Consider the following 25,886-nt stretch of genomic DNA (forward strand, 5'->3'; position numbering starts at 1 on the left):
GTTAGTTTTGTTAGCGAAGCACAACAGGTCTTATTTAGCATTGTAACCATGCAGATTCTGCAATTGTATTAATTAGTATGTCAATTGGATTGTCATCTCCCACCTCAGCATAGGTACAAACAGGCTTCACTAACAGTGTCTATGGCAAGGTTCCTTTTGTAAACACATGAGGTATTGTTATCAATATTGTTTGGTGATGCAGTTTAGTGAGCTGTAAACATGCGATGATGCCTACATTTGTTGTGTTGATGTAGTCCAAGTCTGTTAGCAAGAGAGAGAGAGAGAGAGAGAGAGAGAGAGAGAGAGAGAGAGAGAGAGAGAGAGAGAGAGAGAATTGACGTTTAATTTATGGCCTTCTGATGTTATGATGTACTGTAAGTATGCAGTGGGTGTCTGCCCTCTTGTCATGTAATTTAATGAATCATTCTTGAAACAGACATGCAGAAAAAGAGAGAGAGAGAGAGGGTAAGATTTCACATTGTCTGAATGAATTGATGGAGTTAACAGGTGTTTGTACCTGCACCAAGGCTCTGGGGCTTCCGCTATGATGAGTAACGCGGTACAAATGTACTCATCATACTCTCTTTGCTTTATTCCTGTTCTTGAAGGAAGTTACACAAAGCAAGCAGCCTCAGTCCATAAGCTGAAGGCAAGCTCTCTCGCGAACCGTTTACTCTTCTTTCATCCGGCGTCTTTCAATCGGTGGGGCGTCATATGAGGCCTGGTACGTTGTAAAGCACAATAGATGCGAGACCTCTCGTTGCCATTACCAAAATGATCCAACTTTCCCTCTTACTACCGTTTCACCATCCTACCTCGTGACGAGATCAGCAGGGAAACCTACGGGTTTGGTATTTGTAAATAGCATACAGTCATCGCGCAAGATTGAAAACACAAGATCTTTATGTAACGTTGACTAATGTTCTTCGAATTCTGCACTCACATATCTCCCACCCAACACGAGTGTTCGAGGTGGGTAGTTCTGCCAAGGAAGCCGCCGACTCCTCCGCCCCCGCTCGGTGCTCCCTCGGTTCTCCTCGCGAGAAGCGCGCACCCGACACGCACCCAGAGCCACCCACATCTCCCTCGCTCTCCGCTGAGCGAGAGAGGAAGGAGTCCGCTGTTTCGCGGAGCGCGCTATCGTCTGTCAGCACGCGCTCGCGTGATTTGTAGAATCTTGGAACAGGCTGCATTGTAATATCGCATTTGGGTCGATAATGTCAAAAAGTTTGAACATGAGCAAACAATTTAAGCCTTTTTTGAGTCTTGTGTAAGACCTAACAATCGGTTTATATCTTATTTTCAGCAAAGTTTGTTAACGATTTTCAAAGTTCTTCACTGCAAAATGTATCCCGTTCCCATATGTTTTCCCACATCTCCATAACCTGTTGCGTGAACAAAAAACATATCACGTGTTGCGTGAACAGCACACCTATCATGCTTTAAATTTTGTTACACGGACATTTTTGTTTGTGATTTTTTTACACATAAGCAAGCACATCCATGTTGAAAGACGAAATCTCTTATATTATTATTACGCATATAAGCTATTGTCACTAGGTGAGGTAATTATAACAGTTTGCTGTGCGTATATCTGTCACATAACAACGACAGTTCGCCTCGGGGTCTTTCTGTGCAATGCCGCAGAGAAGGAGAGTGAGCAGTGATGTCTTCTTTCCGGTTCTCTGTTCCTGCGTTCATCTGTGCGTAGTTTAGCGCTTACATCGTCTTTCTCTGCCTCTACTGCACCCTCCTCTCCCTCTTCGAGCGCACACACGTCTCTCTCTCTCTCTCTCTCTCTCTCTCTCTCTCTCTCTCTCTCTCTCTCTCTCACGCGCCTCTCCCCCGCGCTCCCTCCCTCTTCGCACTGTCTCATTCACTTCTGAGTGCGATCCACGCAAAGACTCCGACTCGCGCGGGGGGGGCGGGGTAGGATATATGTGTTCGCGAGGAGGCCACGAGGCACACTGAGACTGAACCCACTTGCAGTGCAAAGACCACAAGCAAGAAGACTCCGAAGCCGGGAGTAAAAGTACCAACAAAGACTGGAGCTGTTATACGAACGTCGGGAAGAAAGAAACCACTCGCACTTGCTTTCCGTTTGCTGGAGCTCTGAGACAGCGAATTCGGCCCTTGGCTATAGCCAGTCTCACTGGGAATAGCTGCAAAGAAAAGTTGGTAGTAAACTCTTTGGAGTTTGGTCAGAGTCGCTTTATTTCCGTTTTGCTTGTGGACGTGAACTGCACTGAAACTTGGAATCGGTCTGAGAAAGAACACTGGTTGTGGACTCTCGTCTCGACCACCTTCTCAAGTTTCCCCCGCTCACAAGTTTGGCTGTGCAACTTCACCGGGAAGACAGAGCGAAGAAGCCGGTCGTGTGGGGGAAAGGGAGAAGATTTCCTCTCGTTGAAACCTGTGGATGGAGAGCACCCTTCAAAGACACAGATATATTTAAAGGTAAGTAATCTACAGTGTTTGTTTCGTATGTCCTCGCAGTTTTATGTTTTCAAATGTCGTGTGTGTTATTGACTCGATTGTGATTACTGGATGAAAACAAATGGTCACTTTGCGATGAACACCTGAAAAGTTGCTGGGGTTGCGATTTGTTGATTTGTTAACAGTTAGACAACTTCAAATGCAACAACGTGTCGGCTCGTGGCACTGCGCGAAAGAAGGGTGCTCTAACAGTGATGAAGCTCTCGGAGAACTGAAAGCTTGTTGCTCCAGGCTTCCACGTGCGCATCGTTCGCTTGCTGCCGTTACGCCGCTGTCCACGGTACCGGTTCGCTCGTGCCGCTCTCCTTGGTCCTGAAACAATAACTCTTTCACTCCTTCAATGACGCACGTTCCACGACAGTTTGCCAGATATAGTGTAATTTCTGGATATTTAGTTTTTTTTTTAATATAATAAGCCGGTTGCAATAGCAGCGCGGGGTTTTATTTGTGCAGGCACCGAATGCATCGTTTCAATTTTAGGTTTGTTTACAATGGAGTCTTACTCTTATGAAACATACATTTGCATAAAGGGCATCACGCATGCTTCAGTGAATCTAAAGGAAATTTAAATGAAACAGTAAAATGTTAGGAACCGAAAATGCTTCCTAACAAACTATGTCAATCAGTTATGCGTGCAATGCAATTCAGTGTAGCATGCAATATTACATAAATTTGAGATTTCCTTTAAAAAGACGAAACATCCATCTGGGAATTCTGCATGTTTATGTCTTTTTTTGCTGTCTCTTTCAGCGTTCTGCTGGAAGCTAAACTGACATTTCAATCACATTATTGCTAAGACAACATTGCCCAGATATTCCGTACACTACATTTGCTATAAGTAACAATAGGTTACCATACATCATAGTCCAGCCTATTTTCGTTAAACGTGATAGTCGAAGTTTGTTGCGCACTGAAAATTTCGCTTCGTACCGCTGGGCTCGACAGGTAATGCCTGATTCTCGCGACTTATAATTCAGCAATGAGTAAAGCGTGTGCGGCTAAAACATTCGACGTACACGGAAGACTTCTCGATCTATATGTACAGCTTATATCGCTTCCTACATAAACACCATCGTGCTCCATGATTATTTAAAAGTATAGAAAGAATTAAAAAACGAAAGAAGAAAAAAGTCAAAGTGCTATATTGCGCGCTAGATTTTGCGGATATGCTATCGTGGTGATTCGCACCCTTGTGACCGTAATGGAACCCGCACGACTCTACCAAAACTCCCTCTCTGTACAACCAAAAAGTCTCGCGCGACTTTTCTTGTACGTGCGTGTCCGTGCCAACTGGACAGCATGGTAACGCGCGCGTGCGTCTGCCCGTTCATTTCTGTTTGTTGGTTGTGTTTGTGCATATCTGAACGTTTTTAATTGAGACTCACTAGGCTTAAGGCGTTTGTTGCTCAATACCACACACAGCAGAGACCAGAGTTGTTTCACAGTACACACACACACACACACACACACACACACACACACACACACACACACACACACACACACACACACCTTAGATTTTGCGGTGATTGTTAAGTGACTAATCATTTAAATGGCAGTCTAGAAAATTACTTTATCTGCCAAACATTACAAACCAATAGTGTATGCTTGTTCGCTTGTGTGTGTTTGTTTGAGTGTGTGTGTGCATGAGTTTTCACACACACGTGTGTGAACAGTCACATGGCATGCTCAAGTAGGCTGAGGGAGACACACACACACACACACACACAAGTGTAGAATGAAGGAGCACGTACTGACTCATTCCTCTCAAAGCATTTGTTCAGGTAAAGGGGACCACATGGCTGTTGTTATTATGTGCCTCCTATCTGTTCTGGAGTCAGATTTAAGGGGCCTGTAGAAACTGTAGACACTTCTCCACATACACTGACACCAGTTTGGAAAAGCCATCCTGACTTGCGTAGCAAGAGAAAGACCTAAAACAGAATGTCATGATTCATCACCTGCTATGCAATGAAACCAATACAGGTGGTGTTTAATCATTGATACATGAGCAATGATTTGTAATTCATTTCTAAATCATGTGCTGTAATATCTATCTATCTATCTATCTATCTATCTATCTATTTATCTATCTATCTATCTATCTATCTATCTATCTATCTATCTATCTATCTATCTATCTATCTATCTATCTATCTATCTATCTATCTATCTATCTATCTATCTATCTATCTATCTAAAATATCAATCGCTGTGTTTGCATTCACAAATGCATTGATAGTTGTTTAAATGTAACTTAAGGTTCCATGGCTCCCATGGCAACGGCTGAATTGTTTTCTTCTTCTCCACGTGAGTCAAAGTGGTCAGCGTGTGTGTTTGTGTGTGTGTGTGTGTGTATAACTTGGCAGGCTGTGCTCTCTCCCACGCCTGATACAATACTGCAGCTGCACCAAGGCTGACCGTAAGCAAGGCAGCCCTGTGTGAACAGCACAAGACTCCGCAAGCACACGTGCAGACCAGTCCAGCCCCGAGTTAGTGAGACAGGGGGCTGCACAGCTCAGAGGCGAGAGGGGGCTTAGGGGGTAACAGGCAGCCGCCAAGGCAGATAATCAAACTTGAGCTGCACAAGTAGCACTCGGATCAGCATAAATTACCTCCTGGCATCCGGCGTCTCACGCTCACTTCCCTCTCTCTACCCATCTCTTTATCTCCCTCATGCTGTTTCTTTCTTTTCTCTCTCTCCCTCTCTCTTGAACTGAAGAAATAAATCATCTGTTTCCATAACTACCAATGAAATGGCTAATTTCAGTCTGCTTTTCAGTAAGGAGAGAGAGGAGGGGAGGGAAGGAGGGAGAGAGAGAGGGTAAGAGAGGCAGAGAGAGGGAAGAAGAGAGGGAGAGAGGGGGTGAGAAAGAGACAGGCAGGAAAAGAGAGAGAGACCGGGAGGGAGAGAGAGGGAGGGAGAGGAAGAGAGAGATGGAGAGAAAAAGACTTCTAGGACTCTCGTTTGTCTCCTAATGGCTTCCGCTGCGTGAGATTCAATAGAGCAGGAGCCGGTTAAGTGGAACACAGACTCGGTAAAAGTGAGGGTGGGTTTGGAGAACACACGCATGTATCATCCTGCAGCTCTCAGTCAGCAGTCCTAATGCAACTGCACACAGTGTGTGTGTGTGTATGTGTGTGAGAGGGAGAGAGAGAGAGAGAGAGAGAGAGAGCAGAGGAATGGTAAAGATGAAGTTAACCCAATTTCCTCCTTAACCTGAGGACAAAGGTGATCTGTTCACTTCAAAGCATGATCAATTATCCAAGAGTGAGTAGAAGAACCCACGGTGAAGATCCCATGGTGAAGATCCCATGGTGAAGAACCCATGGTGAAGAACCTGTGGTGACTGCTGCTCCTCATTCCTCTCTTGGCTCCTCTCCTTTTTCATGCCAGTGGGGAAGGAGAGACGGTCCAGCTGCACCCCCCCCCCCACGCCTCCTCTCTCCCCTGTTCTAGCTCTGGTACAAACAGGAGAACCACAGCAGACCTGCAGAAGAGACCACGCACCATGCAGCTCTCAGCTGCTTTTACTGGCTACAAAAGTACAGAGGCTCTAGAAGAATGTTCCAGATCACCCTGTTACTATCTGGAAAATGTGCCTGCATTTACAACAACAATGTTGGGTTTTAACCCCCAGGGCAGTTGAGCACTCATCATGTCTTCTAGCCTGGAGGGGTCAGTAGCTCCTGCTACGCCTGCTGACACCCTAGACACTCTTGTGAATCTCAAGCAGGAGTTATTTCATTTTTTTCTCCTTTTTTCCTGTTGTCATCTTGATCTGCGGAGGGAGCGAGAACTTCCCGCTGGGTTTCTTAAAACTGCACAGACTGCAGCCGGAGTCTCCAGGCGACACGGGGCTCTGGTGGGCGTCCGCGGAGTCTTGTCGGACGTCAGCTTGACGCACTCAGCGGCGCCACGTGTTAGCGCGTGGGCGAGTGCAGTGGACCGAGCGAGAGGCGCGCGAGAACGTGTTCTGTGAGGCGCGCCGTAATTACAGGGAGACCGGGCCCGCGTTTTAGCGGCCGCGACTACAAATGCGTATGTACTGATAACGAGTTCATGTGTGAGCGTTTGCGATAATGATAATCTGGGGCCTGAAACTCCACAGGAGGTTCCACGCTTACTGTAGAACCAATGTCATCACAGCAGATGAAGTCCGCAGTGCTGTGATGACTGTCCATGTGCTACAGAACTTCAGTCACTGACCAGTTCTGACCGATGCCCATTGAGCTGAATAACTCCTGGAACTGAACTCTCTAATGTTGCTTCCTCTGTCTGTGTTTGTGTTGTGTTGTACAGATCTACGATAGATAAACATGGCCCTGGTATTTCAGTGAAGTCTTCAACCCTCCATCCAGACAAACATCAACGACAACAAAAAATAACAACATAAAGATAAAAGCACCCAACGAAATCCCTCAACAGCAAAGACGGTGAGAGAGAGAGCTAAAGAAGTCTAGATCATCCCTGCTTGTGCATCCAGGAGCGAGAAGATGGAGTGGAGGCCTCTCTCATTGGCCGGCCTCTCTTTGGCCTTGTGCACGTGTGTTTACCTGACCGTGACCTCCGCTACCCCCTCTGGCCCGGCCTCCGCCACATGTGCTACCCTGGAGCAGAGCCGGTTCTTCGGTGTGTTCTCCTCCAAGGTGGCCCTCTCCTCAGCGCCCTGCTCCTGGACCCTGCAGAACCCAGACCCCCGCCGCTACACCGTCTACATGAAGATCACCAAGCCCACTGAGTCCTGCACGCCGCGCCAGATCAAGACCTTCCAGTTCGACTCCTTCCTGGAGACGTCCCGCACCTACCTGGGCATGGAAAGCTTTGATGAGGTGGTGCGTCTGTGTGACGCCTCTTCCTCCGTGGCCTACCTGGAGTCCAGCAAGCAGTTCCTCCAGCTGAGGAAGGTGGTGCCTCACATCTCTGCGCAGCTGTCTGAGGAAGAGGACGTGAGCGATGACGAAGGCAGTCAGTTCGGCGCCGAGTTCCTGGTGGTGGGGAAGAGAAACCCCAGCGTTCCCGCCTGCGAGATGCTCTGCAAGTGGCTGGAAGAATGCCTGGTAAGCAGTACCCATGGCAACCCCTGCGGCATCATGGCCACGCCCTGCCAGTGCTGGGAGCCGCCCAAGAGGAGGCAAGCAGGCTGCTACAGGGGCGGAGTCTACATGGACAAGTGCACACCCACCATCAGAGACAACAACCGTGACGCTGAGATCATGAGTAAGTATGTTTGTGTGTGTGAGTCCATGTGCATGCTAGATCCACCCCCCCCCCCCCCCCCGACACTCAGCAGTTTCCCTCAGACTGTAAACAACTGATGTACAAGCAGTGGTGTGGAATAAAGGCCCAGCCCCACACTCCCCTGTCTGCCCTTAAGGGCCCCATAGGCCCACAGCCTGGTTCAGCCTGGTTCAGCCCGTCAGCCCGGCCCAGGCGAGGAGCTCGCACAATGCCGCCCCGGCCGGCGGGGGAGCAGCCGGTCGATGCGGTGCGCTCACGGTTGCTGTGGCAACGAGCCGGTCCCCGACAGAAGCGTGCACAGGCGCAGCCGTGAGCACGGGAGGCTTTTTCACGTGGTTTCATCATGCAGCGCGCTGGCATTTTGGGCTCAAAGCCTCGGCTCTGTTCCAAACAACATTTGTTTTTCTTCTTAACTTTCTTCAGTGTTTCAGAGTTTTCATGCTTCCCTGCTGTAATGACAGAGCCTTTCAGCTTTATTGACTGCTGCACTGAATTCATCATAAGACACTAAGGCTTGTTTTTCTGGGCAGACAAGTGACACCATGTCACAATAAAAACTTAATCCCCTGTGGTGCAATACTGTGAATAGTCTGGCTTCTCCACTAGGTGGCAGTGTTGTAGAACACAAAGTCCCTCATTTAGATTTGTGCCAGTCCCAGTGGAATCAGCATTTACTATTTCGTAGTGTTTTCTCCAATAGCTTATTGTTTCACATTTCTACCAAACTCATTTCTGACCCAAACAAATCTGAAGTGATTGCTACATTAAGTGTTAACTTTGCATTTGTTCTTTTCTCCGGCAGAAGGCTGGTCTGGGTGGGGTCGCTGGTCTGAGTGCAGCAGCGAGTGTGGGGGCGGAGTCCAGGTCCGCAGCAGGGCGTGTCAACCTGAAGACGGCATCTGTGAGGGCGTGGTCGAGGAGGCACGGGCTTGCAACCCCCAGCCCTGCATTGGTGAGCGTGACTGTCCATCAAACGCAAACGTCTAGCTGCAGCAACAGGTGCAGAAGTGACGGCTCACGGTGCTGCTCTCTACCTGAACAGGTCAAATGCGTCAGCGAAGTCAGGGTCTGCGCTCCATCGTGGGCCTGAGGAGAGACAGCGGTGACGAGAACCCAGCCAGCCATACTCCTGGTACACACACACACACACACACACACACACAAGCATTATCACTCACCTCACAAATCTTATGAAGTTAAAAGAACAAGGAACATGTTTGTCAAGCACTCTATTCATTGTTCCTTCTCTCTCTCCCTCTCTCTCTCCCTCTCTCTCTCTCTTTCTCTTTCTCTCTCTCTCCCACAGATGCTGTTCAGGACCAGTGGTCTTCATGGAGCTCCTGTTCTGTAAGCTGTGGTGAGGGCTGGCAGGGCCGGACGCGTACCTGCATGACATCTGCTCACAGCACCCTGTGCACTGGCCCTTTAAGAGAGAACAGGCCCTGCAACACTTCAGTCGTCTGCCCAGGTAAATCTCTCACCCACACATATGCATACACACACATCTGGGGAGCCCTGAAGTCCTAACACTGACAACGCATAATGTTAACATGATTTAAGTCTTTCTTTTTGTTTCCCCTCTCTCCTTCCCTCCCGGTTTCTCCCTCTCTCTCTCTCTCTGCCTCTCTTTGTCTTTCACATTCTCTGTCTTTCTCTCTGTGTGTCTCTCTCTCTCTCTGTCTCTAGTGAATGGAGCCTGGGACGAATGGGCTCCTTGGAGTTTGTGTTCATCCACATGTGGTCGTGGTTACCGTGACCGTGTCCGCGTATGTAAGCCACCCAATAATGGAGGACAGCCCTGTGTTGGCCCCAGCACACAGACCAAGTTCTGCAACATCGCTGTGTGCCCTGGTCAGTGTGTTCATGTGTCTGTCTGTTGTTTTGTTATGTTTTTTGGCTAGATGTTAGAAATCATATTCCATTTTAAACACCAGATGGCACTGTCCTCCAAAGTCTGTGCATAGAAGTGTTATTTAAAATGGCAGTGTGTGTAGGTGAATTCGATTACTTAGATTACATTATTGACATTATTATATCAGAGCCTAAAAGTGCTACAATTTATTCTGTGCCAAGAGTCAGGCAAGAAAAAAATAAAGTGTTCTATGGGGAGTTTGCACTGAAGGGTCATCTTATGAGCGGATTAAGGAAATGCTCTGACCCCCTTCTGAAACGTACAGAATAAAGAAGGACATACAACTCTCTCTCTCTCTCTCTCTCTCTCTCTCTCTCTTTGTCTCTCCCTCTCTCTCTCTGTCTATCTCACACACACACACATCTTTCATGGATGGCCACACATGCACACATAGTGCTACATTCATTACCGTAGTCAGCATAGGTTGCCTGGGAAAGAACTGTGGTTGGCTGTGATGCAAACAGTTCCTGTCTTCTCCCCACAGTCGATGGCTCCTGGAACGATTGGTCAGCCTGGACTGCTTGCTCTGCCTCCTGCTCCAATGGCACAAGGCAGCGCACTCGTGATTGCAACGGTCCATCGTATGGTGGCTCTGAGTGTAGAGGCGACTGGCGCGAGACTAGCAACTGCTTCCTCAAAGACTGCCCAGGTATGACCACTAAGACCTCACCTGTGACCTCAACTGTGACCTCACCTGTGACCTCGGCACTCTATGGAACTGCAGACCATGCTTGAGCTGTTTCACAAGACCTGGCAGCCTATAGGAGACATGAATTAAATCAGCATGGACAATGGCTTGTGTAGGTGCAACGGCTAAATATACTTGTTACTGCCCCCTAGTGGACGGGAAGTGGCTCTCCTGGAGCTCTTGGGGCAGCTGCAGCAAGACGTGCGGAGGAGGCAGCCAGCAGAGGCAGAGGGTGTGTGAGGGGCCGTTCTTTGGTGGAGAACCTTGCCTTGGGGACAAAGTTGATCTTAGACGCTGCAATGAAAAGAGATGTCCTGGTAGGCAACAATCTAACACAAAAACACTGAAATACACAATGCCATGCTTGTGCTATCCTTTGAGGCAGACAATTTTGTTTACTGCGTACAGTGCTGTTTGTTAGACACAAATATAGAAACTGAACTGGGCCAAACATTGTACCCTGCAGAACCCCATGAGATCTGTGGTGAAGAGAATGATGGCAATGTAGTGTGGAAGAGAACTCCAGCTGGAGACACTGCCGCTGTTTCCTGCCCCTCCGATGCTACAGGTACAACGCTATGCTTTGTAATAAGGACATTTGCAGACCCAGAAGCGAGCGTCCACTATACTAGCTTCAGTCTGCACCATGGAACATGCTGATGTTTTCTCTGCAGTCGGTGGTGTGGGTTTTATTTGTGGGTCAGTACAGGCGATTTAAAAGGAACGTGCAAACTTTCCCACTGGTATATATGAACCCGACTTATATGCCACTGGGTGGGTGACCCCTCTGACCGTGTTGCAGGGTTGGTCCTTCGCCGGTGTACCCTGGACGCTGTGGGTTTGGCATTCTGGGAAAACCCCACCTACATCAAATGCATTTCTAAACAGTACCAGGACATCCAAGCACTGGTAGGTGCCCTCCATGAACAGGACCAAAAACACAGCAGACCATGGATGCTATTGGCTTCCTTCCAAAAGCAGTTCACTTTCAAAATGTCATCATTCTGTCTTCTGCATTCCACCCTCAGGCACGCGAGCTCTTCTCTAAGGTCCAGAAAGGCCTGACAGTGAACGGCGTGTCTGAGACACTGTCCAGGCTGAGGATGACCTCTGACGATGGAACGAAGTACAGTGGAGACCTGCTGGCCGTTATGGAGGTGCTGCGTAACACCACAGAGATGTTCAGAGGGGCCGGCTACAGCCTCAGCAACGCTGATGTAGAGGTAACCACCGCACCAAGCCATTGAACAGCCCCATGATGTGTTACATGAAACAAATTTTCCCACAAAACAATACACATAAGAAAGAGACATTTTCTTAACCATCTCTTCTAGTGTTGTTTTGTAACATTGGTAGAGCTCGATTCAATCACATCACACCATTTCCTTCACTTTACAACTGAGAACCGCTGTCTCCCTCCAATTAGAACTACGCCCAGACGATTAGCAACCTGCTGAAGGATGAGTACCATGACAAGTGGGAAGAAGCACAGCTGGTGAGTGTATGTGTGTGTGTGTGTGTGTGTGTGTGTGTGTGTGTGTGTGTGTGTGTGTGTCTCCCTCAGCGCCGTCCACATTATCATCTGCTGCCCTATTGGTCATCCACTGCGAGTGAATATAGGAACAGACTCATTAGAGTGTGAGAGGAACCCATCGTGAGCCTGGGAGGGTGTAGCGTGTCACTTCTATTCACAGTTCTCCCACTTGGACATGGACAGCCATTAGTCAATATTAAGATGCTATTCTGGATGAGTTGTACCTAAGAGAGGAGGGTGATTCATTAGCCTCTTAGACTGGTCTCTCCTATGGAGCTCTATCATCTGGGCCACTTGGAATATGTCTGTCCAAAAATAAAAGCCCTCCCAGATGCTTCCTGAGATGGGGTTTCTGTCTCCCTCACAGACACACACACACACACACACACACACATGTTATGTCATGGCGACACTGAGACTAGAACATACACACACATCAGTGTTCTTGTTACAACCCCTATTAGGAGTTCTTTTTGCACAGCACACGGTCCTAGAATGACATATCATCAGGGGGAACAAGCAAGGCCTCATACTTTACCAAATCAGGAGCTGCCACCCCTCATCATTACCTCTGACAGCACCCCCAACAGGTGGGGAGAATTAGGGTATTTGGACACCTGACTCTAAAAACACTCAGTGTCATTAGAATTAACAAGATAAACAAATGCAGAGTGTTTAAAAGAAAAAAAAACCCCTACAAGAACGGGAGAGTCACACGGCCCACACAACAGCCTGCGTGTTGTCATGGCAGCCCGCGAGAGAGCAGGAGTTGTATAGGCTGAGAGTGGAAGGACGCGGTGGCAGACACCTTACGCCTACGCGCTCACACGCACGTCTGCGTCAGAGAGACGTACGAAATCCCTCGCACGTACTCCACACGTACGAGTGAATCAGCCACTGCGCCATTTATGGAGCTAAGGAAGAGTTCCTCTCCCCACACCCTACGCCTCGCGTGTTGTTTTAAAACGATTGTGCCGTCTGTGTAAAGTTTTAGCAAAAGGTCTGCTCAGCCCTCGGTCCTTTGGTGGCATGTGCTCCTAAACTAGTAAAACTAGTGTGATTTCCTTCCTTTATGGACACATTCATGATATTTGTCTCTGTCTCTACCTGTCAATCTCTCAGATGGGGGCGAACATCAAGGAATTCTTCAGTTTGATTGAAAACTTCATTGACATGATTGGAAAGCAGATGAGAGATTTCCAAGACATTTATGAAGTGACTGAGAACTTTGGTGAGTTTGCCAGAAATGGCAGGTGGGCGGCCATTGAAATGCTGCATTGCCTGAAATGCAGGTCTGACTCTCCACTTCTTGTCGTCCAATCAGAGCTGAGTATCCAGAAGCGTCCCAAAGCGATGACCTCAGATGTGACATTTCCCATGAAGGGATGGAGGGGCATGATGGAATGGGTCCGCAGTTCAGAGGAGAAGATCATTGTGTCACGCAACGCTCTGAGTCTGGATGTGCCAGGTACTCCCTCTCTCCCTCTCTCCCTCTCTCTCTCTCTCTCTCTCTCTCTCACAGTAGGTATGAATATACATTTTCCAGTGTTTCACATTTGTAATCATGTGAATTCTTGCTAACTTCATTTGTAGATGCAGAAGAGAGCACAGGCTTTGTGACTGGCATTGTTCTGTACAGAAACCTGGGCCCTATCCTCTCCCTACAAAGGTACATATATGCAGACATGCACACACACTCACACACACATAAATATCATACACACACACACACACACACACACTGATCACAAGCTACAGTTTTTTGGAAACTAGTTATTTATAACTGTTAAAAAATGATTAAAAGATAACATTTACAGTTATGTTAAAGATAACTTGAGCTGAAACATCATATTTCTTCCTCCCCCAGCAACAGCACCCTGTTGAATTCTAAAGTTGTCACGGTAACTGTGAAGCCTAACCCAGGTTTCCTGTCAGCACCCGTGGAGATCGAATTCCCTCACCAACACAATGTACGTTGCCATGGTAGCCAGCATCCCAGAATGTACAAGAAAGAAACACATGCTAAAAAGTCTTACTGAAAGTTCTACAACACTTAAATCTGATGCAGCATGTACTGTTGTAGCCCTGATGTGAATTTCTTCCTCCCTCCCTCTCTTTGCAGGGCACTATCAATGAGACTTGTATTGCTTGGGATGAGAGTGAAACGTAAGTGTAATTCTCTAGTCTGTCATGAGTTGTGTGAGTTGATGTGTGTGGATGTTCCAACGTTAGTATGCCAGTTGTCCGTCATGCCTTCACAGCAGAAAGGACACACTCACTCCAGAGTCACCAGTGCCGTGTGTTACCACAGGCATGTTTGGGTCATACCCGGGACCTTTTCCTGGGGTCCATAAGAGGTCATACTGAGTTCTGTGGGACAGCCAGGAGAAATATATCAAGAGCAAGGGAAATGTATTCGGTTCTTCTCTGGAGGCTGTTAGCACATATGCTCAGTAGTGTACCAGGAGAAACATTAACATCAACATACACACACACAAACACAAAGCCAGAACTATCCGAAACACCAGTGCTCCATTTGCATTTAGATAGACTTACATATTTACACTCAAATTCAACACTAAAATGCTTTTTCTCCATATTCCAGTCTTCAGAACACACACACACACACACACACACACACACACACACACACACACACACACACACACATTGGGTGAAGGGCTAATAGTGCAGTGGAGGCATTGCAGCTGAGGAAAGAACTAGAACATGCACACACTAGCACACACACACACATGCACGCACACATAGTCACACTGACATGAGAGATACACTCTCACACACACTAGCACCAACACACTCACTCTCTCACACACTAGCACACACACACATGCACGCACACATAGTCAAACTGACATGAGAGATACACTCTCACACACACTAGCACCAACACACTCACTCTCTCACACACTAGCACACACACACATGCACGCACACATAGTCACACTGACATGAGAGATACACTCTCACACACACTAGCACCAACACACTCACTCTCTCACACACTAGCACACACACAGTCATCCTTGCACTCCCACACACAGGCACACACCAGTAGGACTTGTACAGTCTGGGGACACTTTCACTCTCACACTCACACACACTCCCACTCTCTCATACATACTCGCACTCACACACACATTCACATTCACACACTGTCACACTCACACAGGCCCAGGACACAGGCAAACTGTGGGCTGCACCAGTCATCTTCCCGATTCTCCTCCGACCTCCTCCATCCGAACCTCATGCCATTTCATGCAGATGGGCTCTGTCTTTCACGTGACCTGACATCCCCTCCCCTCCACCCACAACGCCATGGCAACCACACCATCTCTCAGAGAGAAAGAGCAAAGAACGGAGGGCATTTTGCCTGCTTGTAGCGAACACTTAACCCACATTATGCATACGCAAATGATCTCTGTGTGACCCGTGAGCCCAGCGCTCATTTGTGGATTAAGGCTGGTGGTACTGTTTTACTAGTTAAATGGTACTGACAGACCGTTATCTTGAGCTCCTTTTAAATTATTCATCTGTTTATAAATCTGAAACCAGCTACTTTACAAGTAAAGCAGACAACACACAAAAAAATAGTTTATGAAAGTTTATGAAAACATGGACTGAATTAATAAAAAAGAAGGAGGTGCAGAAAAGTAACCGATTTATAATAATTATTTACAGAATCTGGAGTATTTGTGTTTTGTCATCCTCCATCTGTCATTTTCGTGCTTCTTTTCTCACTGACACAAATTAAGCTTAACCTAAATACGGGAAGAGATCGAAATCCCAAGGGTTGGAGAAAGGTTAATTTGAGATGTTTTTTTCAGTGAGATTTCTCTGTCTGACTCGCGCCGTTCTCTCTCTTCTGTCCTCGTGCAGCGCGTCGCTGTTGGGCTCGTGGTCTGCGCGCGGCTGCAGAGCGTTCACGGTCGACTCCACCAGAACCAAATGCGTGTGTGACGGTCTCTCCACTTTCGCCATTTTAGCGCGGCCAAATCCCGAATCGGTGAGTCCAATTCTTGTGTTTTATGTGTTGTAATCTGTAATGAATGTGTTTATTGTCTGGTGAAAGCCAAATTTAAAGCGGGTTCGTTGCATTTCGAATGGCACGGGCTCGCTCTCTTTGTCTCGGCATGTACTGGTGCTGCTGAGCGCAGTTTTACCTGCTTTAGTCGCAAAGGGACAGGAAAATAAATGGTAACGAATGGAAGCCAGTAATGTTGAATTTTCGTTTTGTACATTATACATTCGCATCAAATGGACTTTTATTACTGAACCTTTGGCGCGCAGGTGCGTTGTTTGCTTGGGTTGTTGATCGATTATTGATTGACTGATAAAGGTCAGATATGAAAGACTATTGAAAGATGATCAAATCAACACAATTACGATAAAACGTATTGTGAGATGTAAAACTTTACAATGTATCTGTAAAAAAAACAAAACATTGTTTGCATGTGTTTTGCATTGCACCTTTTTTTCATTATCGGAGGAAGCATATCGCATTTTGCATTGTTTTTAATATCATTAAACCGATTATTTTTTAATCGTGTAATCTATTTGGTATTTGCTTAAACATTTGAGCATCTTAAAAATACACCTGGTTTGCGCAGCGTCGTGCAGATTGGCTACTCATTATTTGATTGGAGGCTGCCTCTCAGCACCGAAAGCTTTTGCTCTCCAGTTGCCTTAGCAACGGCATCCGCAGCGCAACTCTGTGTGATGTAGTTGTCCGAGAAATTTGAAAGAAAAACATCATTACCCCGCCCTTAAAAAATCTCATATACTATACTTATCTCTACTTTTTTCAAGCATTGTTTCATGGAAGTGTATGTTTTGAGTATGTGGCCAGACACGGCATCTCTAGTGGTTTAATAATTGTTAGACCATGGTAGAGGATAATATTATCAACCTCACTTTGTATGTGCGTTTGTGTGTGTGTGTGTGTGTGTGTGTGTGTGTGTGTGTTACTTGGTCAACTGGCTCTGAGTCTCCAGACCTGTTTATCTCAGAGTCACTTTACCTGATTTAACATTAAAGGCAATTACACTCAGCACCCCCCAGAGTTCACTCTGTCGTCTTCTACAGACCACAACGTTCCTTTAGCCACATAATCACTCTCTCTCTGCACACATGCACACAGAGACACACACACCTACACAACATCAGTAGGTCAACTGCAGCTGAAACTCGTCCCACTCAGTTAATGCAGAACGTCTGTCCAATAGGAGCAGCCCCCCCCCCCCCCCCCCCCCCCCCCCACATGTAATGGGCGCAGGAGCCATTTCACTTCTCGCCTGTGAGCTATATGATCACCTTAGAAGGAGATGAGGGAAAGCAGAGAGAGAGAGAGAGAGAGATCAAAGCAGACAGGAATGTAGACCAAATTTTGCAGCATGAGATGTTTTTTCGTCTCTAATGCGATATGGACGGCCTCTAGCAAATAGTAGTGTTTACGCGCTGTTAAAGCAGGAGTAAAATCCTCTGTGCGGCGTGATAAATGCCCTCTGCCAGCTATACACCATTAGACCCGGTGGAACAGGACCCATGGTGGTCCCAGCCACACACTGGTCCCCACGGCCCACTTCCACATGTGAGAGACAGACAGATTTTCAAGGGCAGAGGCAGCAGAGCTTCTATTTGGGTCACAATAACTGGTTTCTTCCCTCCGCCTCATAATATCTGACACCTAAGCCAGTGTAGACTGTTCTCAGATCAGCCTCTCTGAGTTCCTCTGATGGAGTTTAGGTGAGAGGGGATGACTTGCCTGATCTGGGCTCTGTGTGTTTGTAACTGCAAGGACCAGCAACGGGCATTTGATGTGTTGTGTGTGTCCAAGCACGCATTAACACACTCAGGGAGCATTTAGCGTCCTCTGCATAACAACACTGATTAATGCAGAGGTGAGAATAGCCCACCTGGCCTCCGCAGTATTCACACACACAGGCGCACACACATGCAGGTTCTACAGAACACACACACACACACACACACACACACACACACACACATGCAGTCTGGTTCTCTCACCTTCATTTCTCCTTCCATCCATTGCCCTACTTCCGACATTCATGCTGCCTGAAGGGACAGTAGTGGGTGCCTGTGTGTGTGTGTGTGTGTGTGTGTGTGTGTGTGTGTGTGTGTGTGTGTGAGAGAGAGATCATGTCAGTGTGTTCTTCCTCAGATAAATGATGGCTCTATAACTCAAAAATTTGTGTCTTTTTATGTCTTTTCTAGAACATGGATAAGAACCTGTTGCCATCGGTTACAATGATTGTTGGATGCGGAGTCTCATCCCTCACACTGCTGCTGCTCATCATCATATATGTCTCTGTGTGGAAGTAAGACAACACACACACACACACACACACACACACACACACGCACACACACACACACATACACACACACACACACGCGCATTTGATTGGTTGGTTGACTGATCGGTTGTTTTCTCTCAGGTATATCCGCTCGGAACGCTCAGTCATCCTGATCAACTTTTGCTTGTCAATCATCTGCTCCAATGCGCTCATCCTGATTGGTCAAACACAGGCGCGCAACAAGGTACGGCATCGCCACGCCTCTCTCTCCTCCACCGCCTCCTGCTGTGTGTGCTGTGGATGTTTGGGGTGTGTCCGGCAGCGGGAGACTCACCCACGCTGCTCCTCCTTCCCCTCAGGTCATGTGCACTCTGGTGGCGGCCCTCCTGCACTTCTTCTTCCTCTCCTCCTTCTGTTGGGTCCTGACCGAGGCGTGGCAGTCCTACATGGCCGTCACCGGCCGTCTGCGCAACCGCATCATCCGTAAGCGTTTCCTGTGCCTGGGCTGGGGTCTGCCCGCTCTGGTGGTGGCCGTCTCGGTGGGCTTCACCAAAGCCAAAGGTTATGGCACGGTCAACTAGTGAGTACTGAGTCCACCTCCCTCCCTGCTTCTCTCTTCTCCAGTTGTTGTTGTTGTTGTTGTTGTTGTTTTCTCGACCGCCCTAAGCGAGCTCCCTGTGCTCTGCAGTTGCTGGCTGTCTCTCGAAGGAGGACTCCTGTATTCTTTTGTTGGACCTGCGGCTGCCGTCGTCCTGGTAAGTGGACCCGCACGCACTGCGACTCAGCGGCAGGCTGTGAAGACATACGGAGGTGTGCATGGTACAGGTGTACGTGGATGTCCTCTGAGCCTCACTGTGTGCTTCCGTTTGTCTCAGGTGAACATGGTGATTGGCATCCTGGTGTTTAATAAGCTGGTGTCTAAGGATGGAATCACAGATGTGAAGCTGAAGGAGAGAGCAGGGTGAATACTTCACTTCCTTATTATGTAGCAGTTCAATAGATCATAAATACTAATAAGTTGCCAAAACCTTAGCAAACTTTGGCTTTGGTTAACATGGGTGCTTCTTCTTCTTCCCGCAGGGCGTCGCTGTGGAGTTCATGCGTGGTGCTCCCCCTGCTGGCCCTGACGTGGATGTCGGCGGTGCTGGCCATCACGGACCGGCGCTCGGCTCTCTTCCAGATCCTGTTCGCCGTCTTCGACTCGCTGGAGGGTTTCATCATTGTCATGGTGCACTGCATCCTGCGTAGAGAGGTGAGGGCCCGAGGACAACAGCCAGACACCCAGACTTGTACGCCATCCACACTGTGCCGTATAGAGGCCGTCTGCCATAACACACCCGTGTGTGTGTATGTGTGTCGCAGGTCCAGGAGGCTGTAAAATGTCGTGTAGTCGATCGCAAGGATGACGGGAACGGGGACTCTGGGAGCTCGTTACAGAATGGCCACACACAGCGCTTGGTGAGTCACACACGCACACACGTTCAGTATTCTCATGTATTTTATATGCATGGCCTGCAGCAGTCACAACTAGCTGTTAAATTATTTTCTCCTATTTCTTTCCCCTCTCTCGCTCCCCTTTCTCTCTCTGTCTCTCTTTCTCTCTCTGTCTCTCTCACAGGGAGACTTTGAAAAAGATGCTGACTCCAAGAGACCAGGTGAGATAAACAACTTGCTCTTTTGTTATCATTTTTCACACACTCCCTCACACACACACACACACACACACACACACTTGTTCATACACACGTGTTTATTGCACTCAGAGCGTGTTAAGTCATGCGTATTCTCACCGTACGTCTTCCTCTCCTGTCCTGCTTCAGGTGGTATGAAGAGCCCCTCTGAAGAGAAAATGCCCCCTCCACAGCTACCCCTGCCCATGGGCCCCAATTTCCACACACTGCCATCCAACCCCAGCGGGAAGATCCACACGCAGGCCGTGCCTGACTACTCCAGCCACACGCTGACCCTGCGGCGGGAGAAGCGTGGTGGTGCCGACCCGACCTGCGGCAAGCCCGTCTACGTGTGCGACAGCGAGATCTTCAAGCAGCTGGATGCCGAGTTGGCCCGCGGGCCGGCTGAGGGCGTGGTGCCCGACGCCGGTGGCTACATGCTCCTGCCCAACACCACGTCCACGCTGCGCACCAAGCCCAAGGACGAGGCTGCCTCCACCGCCAAGTACAACATCAGCGTGGAGCAGCTACCGCAGGCGCGGTTGGTGCACCTGGGTGGAGGCTTCGCCGAGCCACAGGCTGCCTACGCCACCAAGACCCTGCCCACCGACCGCTCCAGCGTCTCCTACTCCGAGCGCGACTCGCCCGTCCAGAACCTGCACAACATCTCCAGCGAGAGTCACATGACCAGCATCCTGGGGGACACCTTCGACTCCATGAACTCCATGATGTCAAAGAGCGAGACCATCTCCACGCTGTCCATGAGTTCTCTGGAAGTCAGTGAGGGGGTAAGTGCTCGGCTGCGCGACAAAATCAGACAGTTTTCTTTCAGTAAAAGAGGAGGAGTCTTCAAATGTCCAGCTTCAACAGAGTTAAAAGCCCATGAACAGCAGTCCTGTGGTTTAATCTATATTTGTCCTTTGTATTTCACTCATATTTGTCCTTTCTTCTTTCCCTCTTCTCCTGCCCTCCGACTCCCTCCCTACAGAGACAGAAGTCCCGTTATGCTGAGCTAGACTTTGAGGTAAGTACCATGACCCTCCTGCACACTGCTAGCACACTTGCACACCTTACGAAGGCAACAGGACATTAGCCTGTTTGGGTTCTACTTTTGTAGAATAAACCATCAATATGCCCAGTTGTGTTGTAACATTAATTTACAGCTGATTATAAAATACAATAAAAGCTGATAAATAAATTTTAAAAAGAGAGAGATTATGCAGTAAGAAGCTATTGTTAGCTCAGTGAGAGTTGTTAATATAAGATGCCTTTTGATTATTTGTAACTGAAGGCAATGGTTTTTTCTTTGTTGTTTTTGCAGAAAATCATGCACACACGCAAGCGCCATCAGAACATGTTCCAAGACCTCAACAGGAAATTACATCATGCTGAGAAGGACAGAGAGTCACCTGCTTCTGACAGCAAGGTGAGTCACAAACATCTAGACTGTGTCGAATCCAAACATTTTGAGTAGTAGCGAATGGTGTTGGGTGATGAGACGTTGAGTATAGTGTTGAGGATTGCATCAGAAACCGTGTTTATCATGAAGACCCAGTTCTGTCAGACTGCAGGCTGGAATTAGCAGTGCCACTCAGAGGGGAGGCAGGCCAGTCCTTCCATCAGGCATCCGGAACTGCACGCTCATGTTTATTCACGTCTTCATTCTGTTTCATCTTAAACTGCTCCTGCAGAGAGAAGCCGAGATGAAACAGGAGGGTTAGAGGGGTTGGAAGAAGAAGCTGTAGATAGAGATTGAGGGAAAGACCTCACCATAGCTCTTTAGATCTGGCATACTGAAATTATGTGTGTTTTCTGTAAAGATGGTTAAAATAATTTATTTTCCCTTCATTGCAGTCTGTGAGGTGGAGCGTGTCTTCTGCAGGAAGCGACAAAACCAGCCACAGCGTAAGTTTCTTGTTAGTCTCGTCCACAGCCCATATCAGATGTGCGCTATTCACGGTGCTAACCATTGCTGGCCAGTGGCCGTTATATGACTGCGCTCAAAGCGCTTCTTTAAAACACATTTAACCATGATGCACTGCTACTGCTGATTACTCTCTAACTGTTTCTGTCTCTCTCTTGCGATGTCAGGACAAGCAGGCCCCAGGAGAGCGTTCCTGGGAGAGTATGCCAAGGTCCCAGACCTCACCACCAGCATGGGTCCGAAAGGACCTGGAGCCACTGCAGGCATCCCCCCTGGAGCTGCCCACCGTAGAGTGGGAGAAGGCAGGGGCCACTATCCCTCTGGTGGGCCAGGACATCATTGACCTGCAGACAGAAGTATGAGAGCTTCGGTGACCAGACCTTGTACACCCTTGGCTCATTTTGGTTTGGGAAAGAGGGAGAGAAAGAGAAGGAAGACAGGATCTGAAGGAAATTGAGGAGCAGAGGATGGAGAGGGTATAAGGAGGAGAGAAAGATAGAAAGAAGAGAACCAAAAACCATGTCCACACATCCAAAGAGTAATGAGAGTAAGGAGACAGGAATTGCAGGAGAGCGAGGGAAGGAAAGAGAGGTGTAAGCTTGTGTAGTATCGATTTATGTTTCTTCCAGCTTCACCAGTTAGCCAGTCAGGGAGTAGCATTAATGTCAGTGTGGATGAGAAGGAGGTGAGATATGGTAGATTGGGTTTGGTTCTCCTCTGAGCACAAAAAGGTTCCAGTTGTTCCTTCGAGAGGTTCTCTCATAACTCTTCCGTCCGGTCCAGGAGAGGTGTCTCATGCCTGTGCCTTTTCAGTTTTTCCTTCGACTTCAGCATTGTATGGCCGGGCCCTCCGGCCGGAGGGCTGACCAGTGGCTCAGCTGCCTGGATGGGGCTTCTCCCTGGGGCCTCTCCCTGGGGCTTCTCCCTGGGGCTTCTCCCTGGGGCCTCTCCCTGGGCCCTCGTCCAGCATCTCTCCTCCAGCCAGGGGAGAAGGACAAGTGGCGAGTGGAATCCCAGCAGCCCCTGGGGTGTTTTCAACCTGTTGTAGAAGGACGCATGTCTGCGAACCGTTTACGCTGTGGTTGTTGGTTTTAATCGCTTTGCGTAGAGCTGCTTTTTCAGAGCTTATTATGGACTCTTCCACTGAACTCTCTTCAGAGTCTCCCAGCATAACTTTCCTCGACTCAGCAAGGTTGAATAGGACTGTCAGAGCTGAACATGATTGTTGCAATTATCATTCTTATTATGTATTGTCATTACTATTTTGAATATTGTTTTTGTAATTGCTTTTTGTTGTTGTAATTTGTTAGCCATATTTTTTGTTGTCTTTATCACTACTGAGGAGTTTGTTTCTTTATTCTTTTTTTTTGATAATGTTTTTCGGTCCCGTATGATACATTTTCATCAATTCCCCAAAACAGCATCAAGCATGTAATGAGAGAGTGCATAAGAGAGGAATTGGAGGCAGGGCCTCACAGAGATGCTTGAACCAACAACATGCCCTCTTGCATGACACAGCAGCATCGCCTGGAGCATCCCCAGTGCATTCTGGGTACTGAAAGATGGGCCTGTGTTCCGGTGGACACGATGAGAATAAAACACACAGCTGGTTCTCTGCTGAACACCCCACAGGATCATATATCTTTGTGTTTCCTCCATTTCTCCTACCAGCTCTTTCTACAGCCTTGCGAACTAGTTAAAAAGAAAAAACATAACCTCAAAGGCCCTAGTACTGGGCCCTGAGGCACCTCGGGCACGTTAACCGAGGCTGTTCTCGCCCTCTTCTGAACTCCATCAAACTTCCACAGTACCAACTGCAGAGACTACAAACAGACTCTCACGTTGTGCAGACAGAGTGAAAGACAACTGTGCAATATGATGACAGATGCTTGATGCTCAAGCAAGGCCGATGTCAGATCCGATGGCAGGTTTTCCTTATTTTTGGAATTTTGTACCATGTTTATAGAGCATATGGACACATTTGTGTATAAGGACTCTGCATTAGCAATTATCAAAGATTCTTTCTCCATTAAATGGTGGTGGATGAAAGCACATGACTTTGAGACCTGTGATCAAAAGAAATATAGAGATATTACATATAAAGAATTATAGAATATAGTGTTTCAGGAAAATACCTTTGGTTTTCTACTTGATGCCCCCTGATTGTTGAACAACTGTTCCTCTGTATTGTCCTGTTTATGTAACTATGTCTGTAAGCCCATGTGGCAATAATCTTCCCTCTTGTTTCAGTCTTGCACAGTACAGGTGATCAAAATCCCACCTGCTTACCTCTTTTACTTTTCTGTCTTTTCATTTTATTTTTGATTGTACAGTTTTCAGAGCACAAGATGAATGTGTGTAATTTCTAATAAAAACATATCCATATGAAAACATGTATTGGTTCTTCAACTTCAGATGCAAAGTCATCTACCTTTGATGCACAGAACCATTGTGATGTTTATGAGTTTATATTTCTTACATTTCCCATGAAATATGTATGTGACCTCAGAAATGTGTTACGATGCTCAAATAAGAAGCAACAAGAAAATGGTTTGTTTCACGTCATTCAGCCATCCAAATTATTTAGTGTAAACCTTTTTTTAACATTACACTTATTCCATAGGTTACAACATTTCCAAAAGCAAATTTGTTGTCTTCTATCTTTCGTATGTTTTTACATTGCTTTTATGAAAGGCATACAAGAAGCCATCCAACAGCTGTCAAACCAAAAATAAGCAACTTATTAATGTGGTAAGACTCAGATTATATTAAAAAGAAAAAACAATGCAGTCTTGTGGTATGAACTGTACAGAATGGGAAGGAAACATCTTTGGGACAGCTGCTTTACATAGTGTTTACATTTGAGTGGTGGTTTGATGTGATCAGTTTGAAGCAGATCACCTATCACAACCTCACATATTAGGAGAGGCATTTACCACAAAAACACAGAGTCCTCACTTTATCTAGTGGTGCAGTCATGTTATCTAGCATTGCAGATGTATTGATCAATTGTAATACTTTCAGATGAACATATGCGGAGCACTAGTTTATATGGAAACAAAACCTTACAACCATCTAAATATGGCCATATGCAAATATCCCAATTATTAGACATACCGGGGTTGGACAATGAAACTGAAACACCTGTCATTTCAGTGTGGGAGGTTTCATGGCTAAATTGGACCAGCCTGGTGGCCAATCTTCATTAACTGCACATTGCACCAGTAAGAGCAGAGTGTGAAGGTTCAGTTAGCAGGGTAAGAGCAGTTTTGCTCAAAATATTGCAATGCACACAACATTATGGGTCACATACCAGAGTTCAAAAGAGGACAAATTGTTGGTGCACGTCTTGCTGGCACATCTGTGACCAAGATAGCAAGTCTTTGTGATGTATCAAGAGCCACGGTATCCAGGGTAACGTCAGCGTAACACCAAGAAGGACAAACCACATCCAACAGGATTAAATGTGGACGCAAGAGGAAGCTGTCTGAAAGGGATGTTCGGGTGCTAACCTGGATTGTATCTAAAAAACATAAAACCATGGCTGCCCAAACCATGGCAGAATTAAATGTGCACCTCAGCTCTTCTATTTCCACCAAAACTGTCCATCGGGAGCACCACAGGGTCAATATACCCAGCCGGGCTGCTATATCCAAAACTTTGGTCACACATGCCAATGCCAAACGTCAGTTTTAATGGTGCAAGGAATGCAAGTCTTGGGCTGTGGACAATATGAAACATCTTTATTGTTTTCCCCAATCCGGGAGAGTTACGGTGTGGAGAAGCCCCAAAGACACGTACCACCCAGACTGTTGCCCAGAGTGAAGCAGGGGGATGGATCAGTGATGGTTTGGGCTGCCATATCATGGCATTCCCTTGGCCCAATATTTGTGCTAGATGGCCACGTCATTGCCAAGGACTACAGAACCATTCTGGAGGACCATGTTCATCCAATGGTTCAAACATTGTATCCTGAAGGCAGTGCCGTGTATCAGGATGATACACATAGCAAGACTGGAGAAAGATTGGTTTGATGAACATGAAAGTGAAGTTGAACATCTCCCATGGCCTGCACAGTCACCAGA

At 47.4% G+C, this 25,886-nt stretch overlaps 1 protein-coding gene across 1 annotated transcript; it reads left to right on the forward strand.

Moving 5' to 3' along the window:
- The first annotated feature begins 1,948 nt into the window (after positions 1–1,948).
- LOC143514609 (adhesion G protein-coupled receptor B1-like) lies at positions 1,949–24,186 on the forward strand. Its single transcript, XM_077006017.1, has 31 exons — positions 1,949–2,457; positions 6,800–7,717; positions 8,541–8,690; positions 8,781–8,870; positions 9,045–9,206; positions 9,425–9,589; positions 10,135–10,299; positions 10,491–10,655; positions 10,805–10,906; positions 11,141–11,247; positions 11,367–11,561; positions 11,765–11,833; positions 12,995–13,103; positions 13,197–13,340; positions 13,466–13,541; positions 13,740–13,842; positions 13,995–14,038; positions 15,770–15,896; positions 18,125–18,228; positions 18,349–18,451; positions 18,567–18,787; positions 18,896–18,962; positions 19,083–19,168; positions 19,288–19,459; positions 19,570–19,665; positions 19,826–19,862; positions 20,028–20,665; positions 20,866–20,901; positions 21,199–21,303; positions 21,732–21,782; positions 21,969–24,186. The coding sequence occupies exons 2-31, from the start codon at positions 6,994–6,996 to the stop codon at positions 22,161–22,163; spliced, it is 4,608 nt and encodes a 1,535-aa protein (XP_076862132.1). The 5' UTR covers positions 1,949–2,457; positions 6,800–6,993; the 3' UTR covers positions 22,164–24,186.
- The last annotated feature ends 1,700 nt before the right edge of the window (positions 24,187–25,886 follow it).

This window comes from Brachyhypopomus gauderio, chromosome 5 (assembly GCF_052324685.1).
Source record: "Brachyhypopomus gauderio isolate BG-103 chromosome 5, BGAUD_0.2, whole genome shotgun sequence".
Taxonomy (NCBI): domain Eukaryota; kingdom Metazoa; phylum Chordata; class Actinopteri; order Gymnotiformes; family Hypopomidae; genus Brachyhypopomus; species Brachyhypopomus gauderio.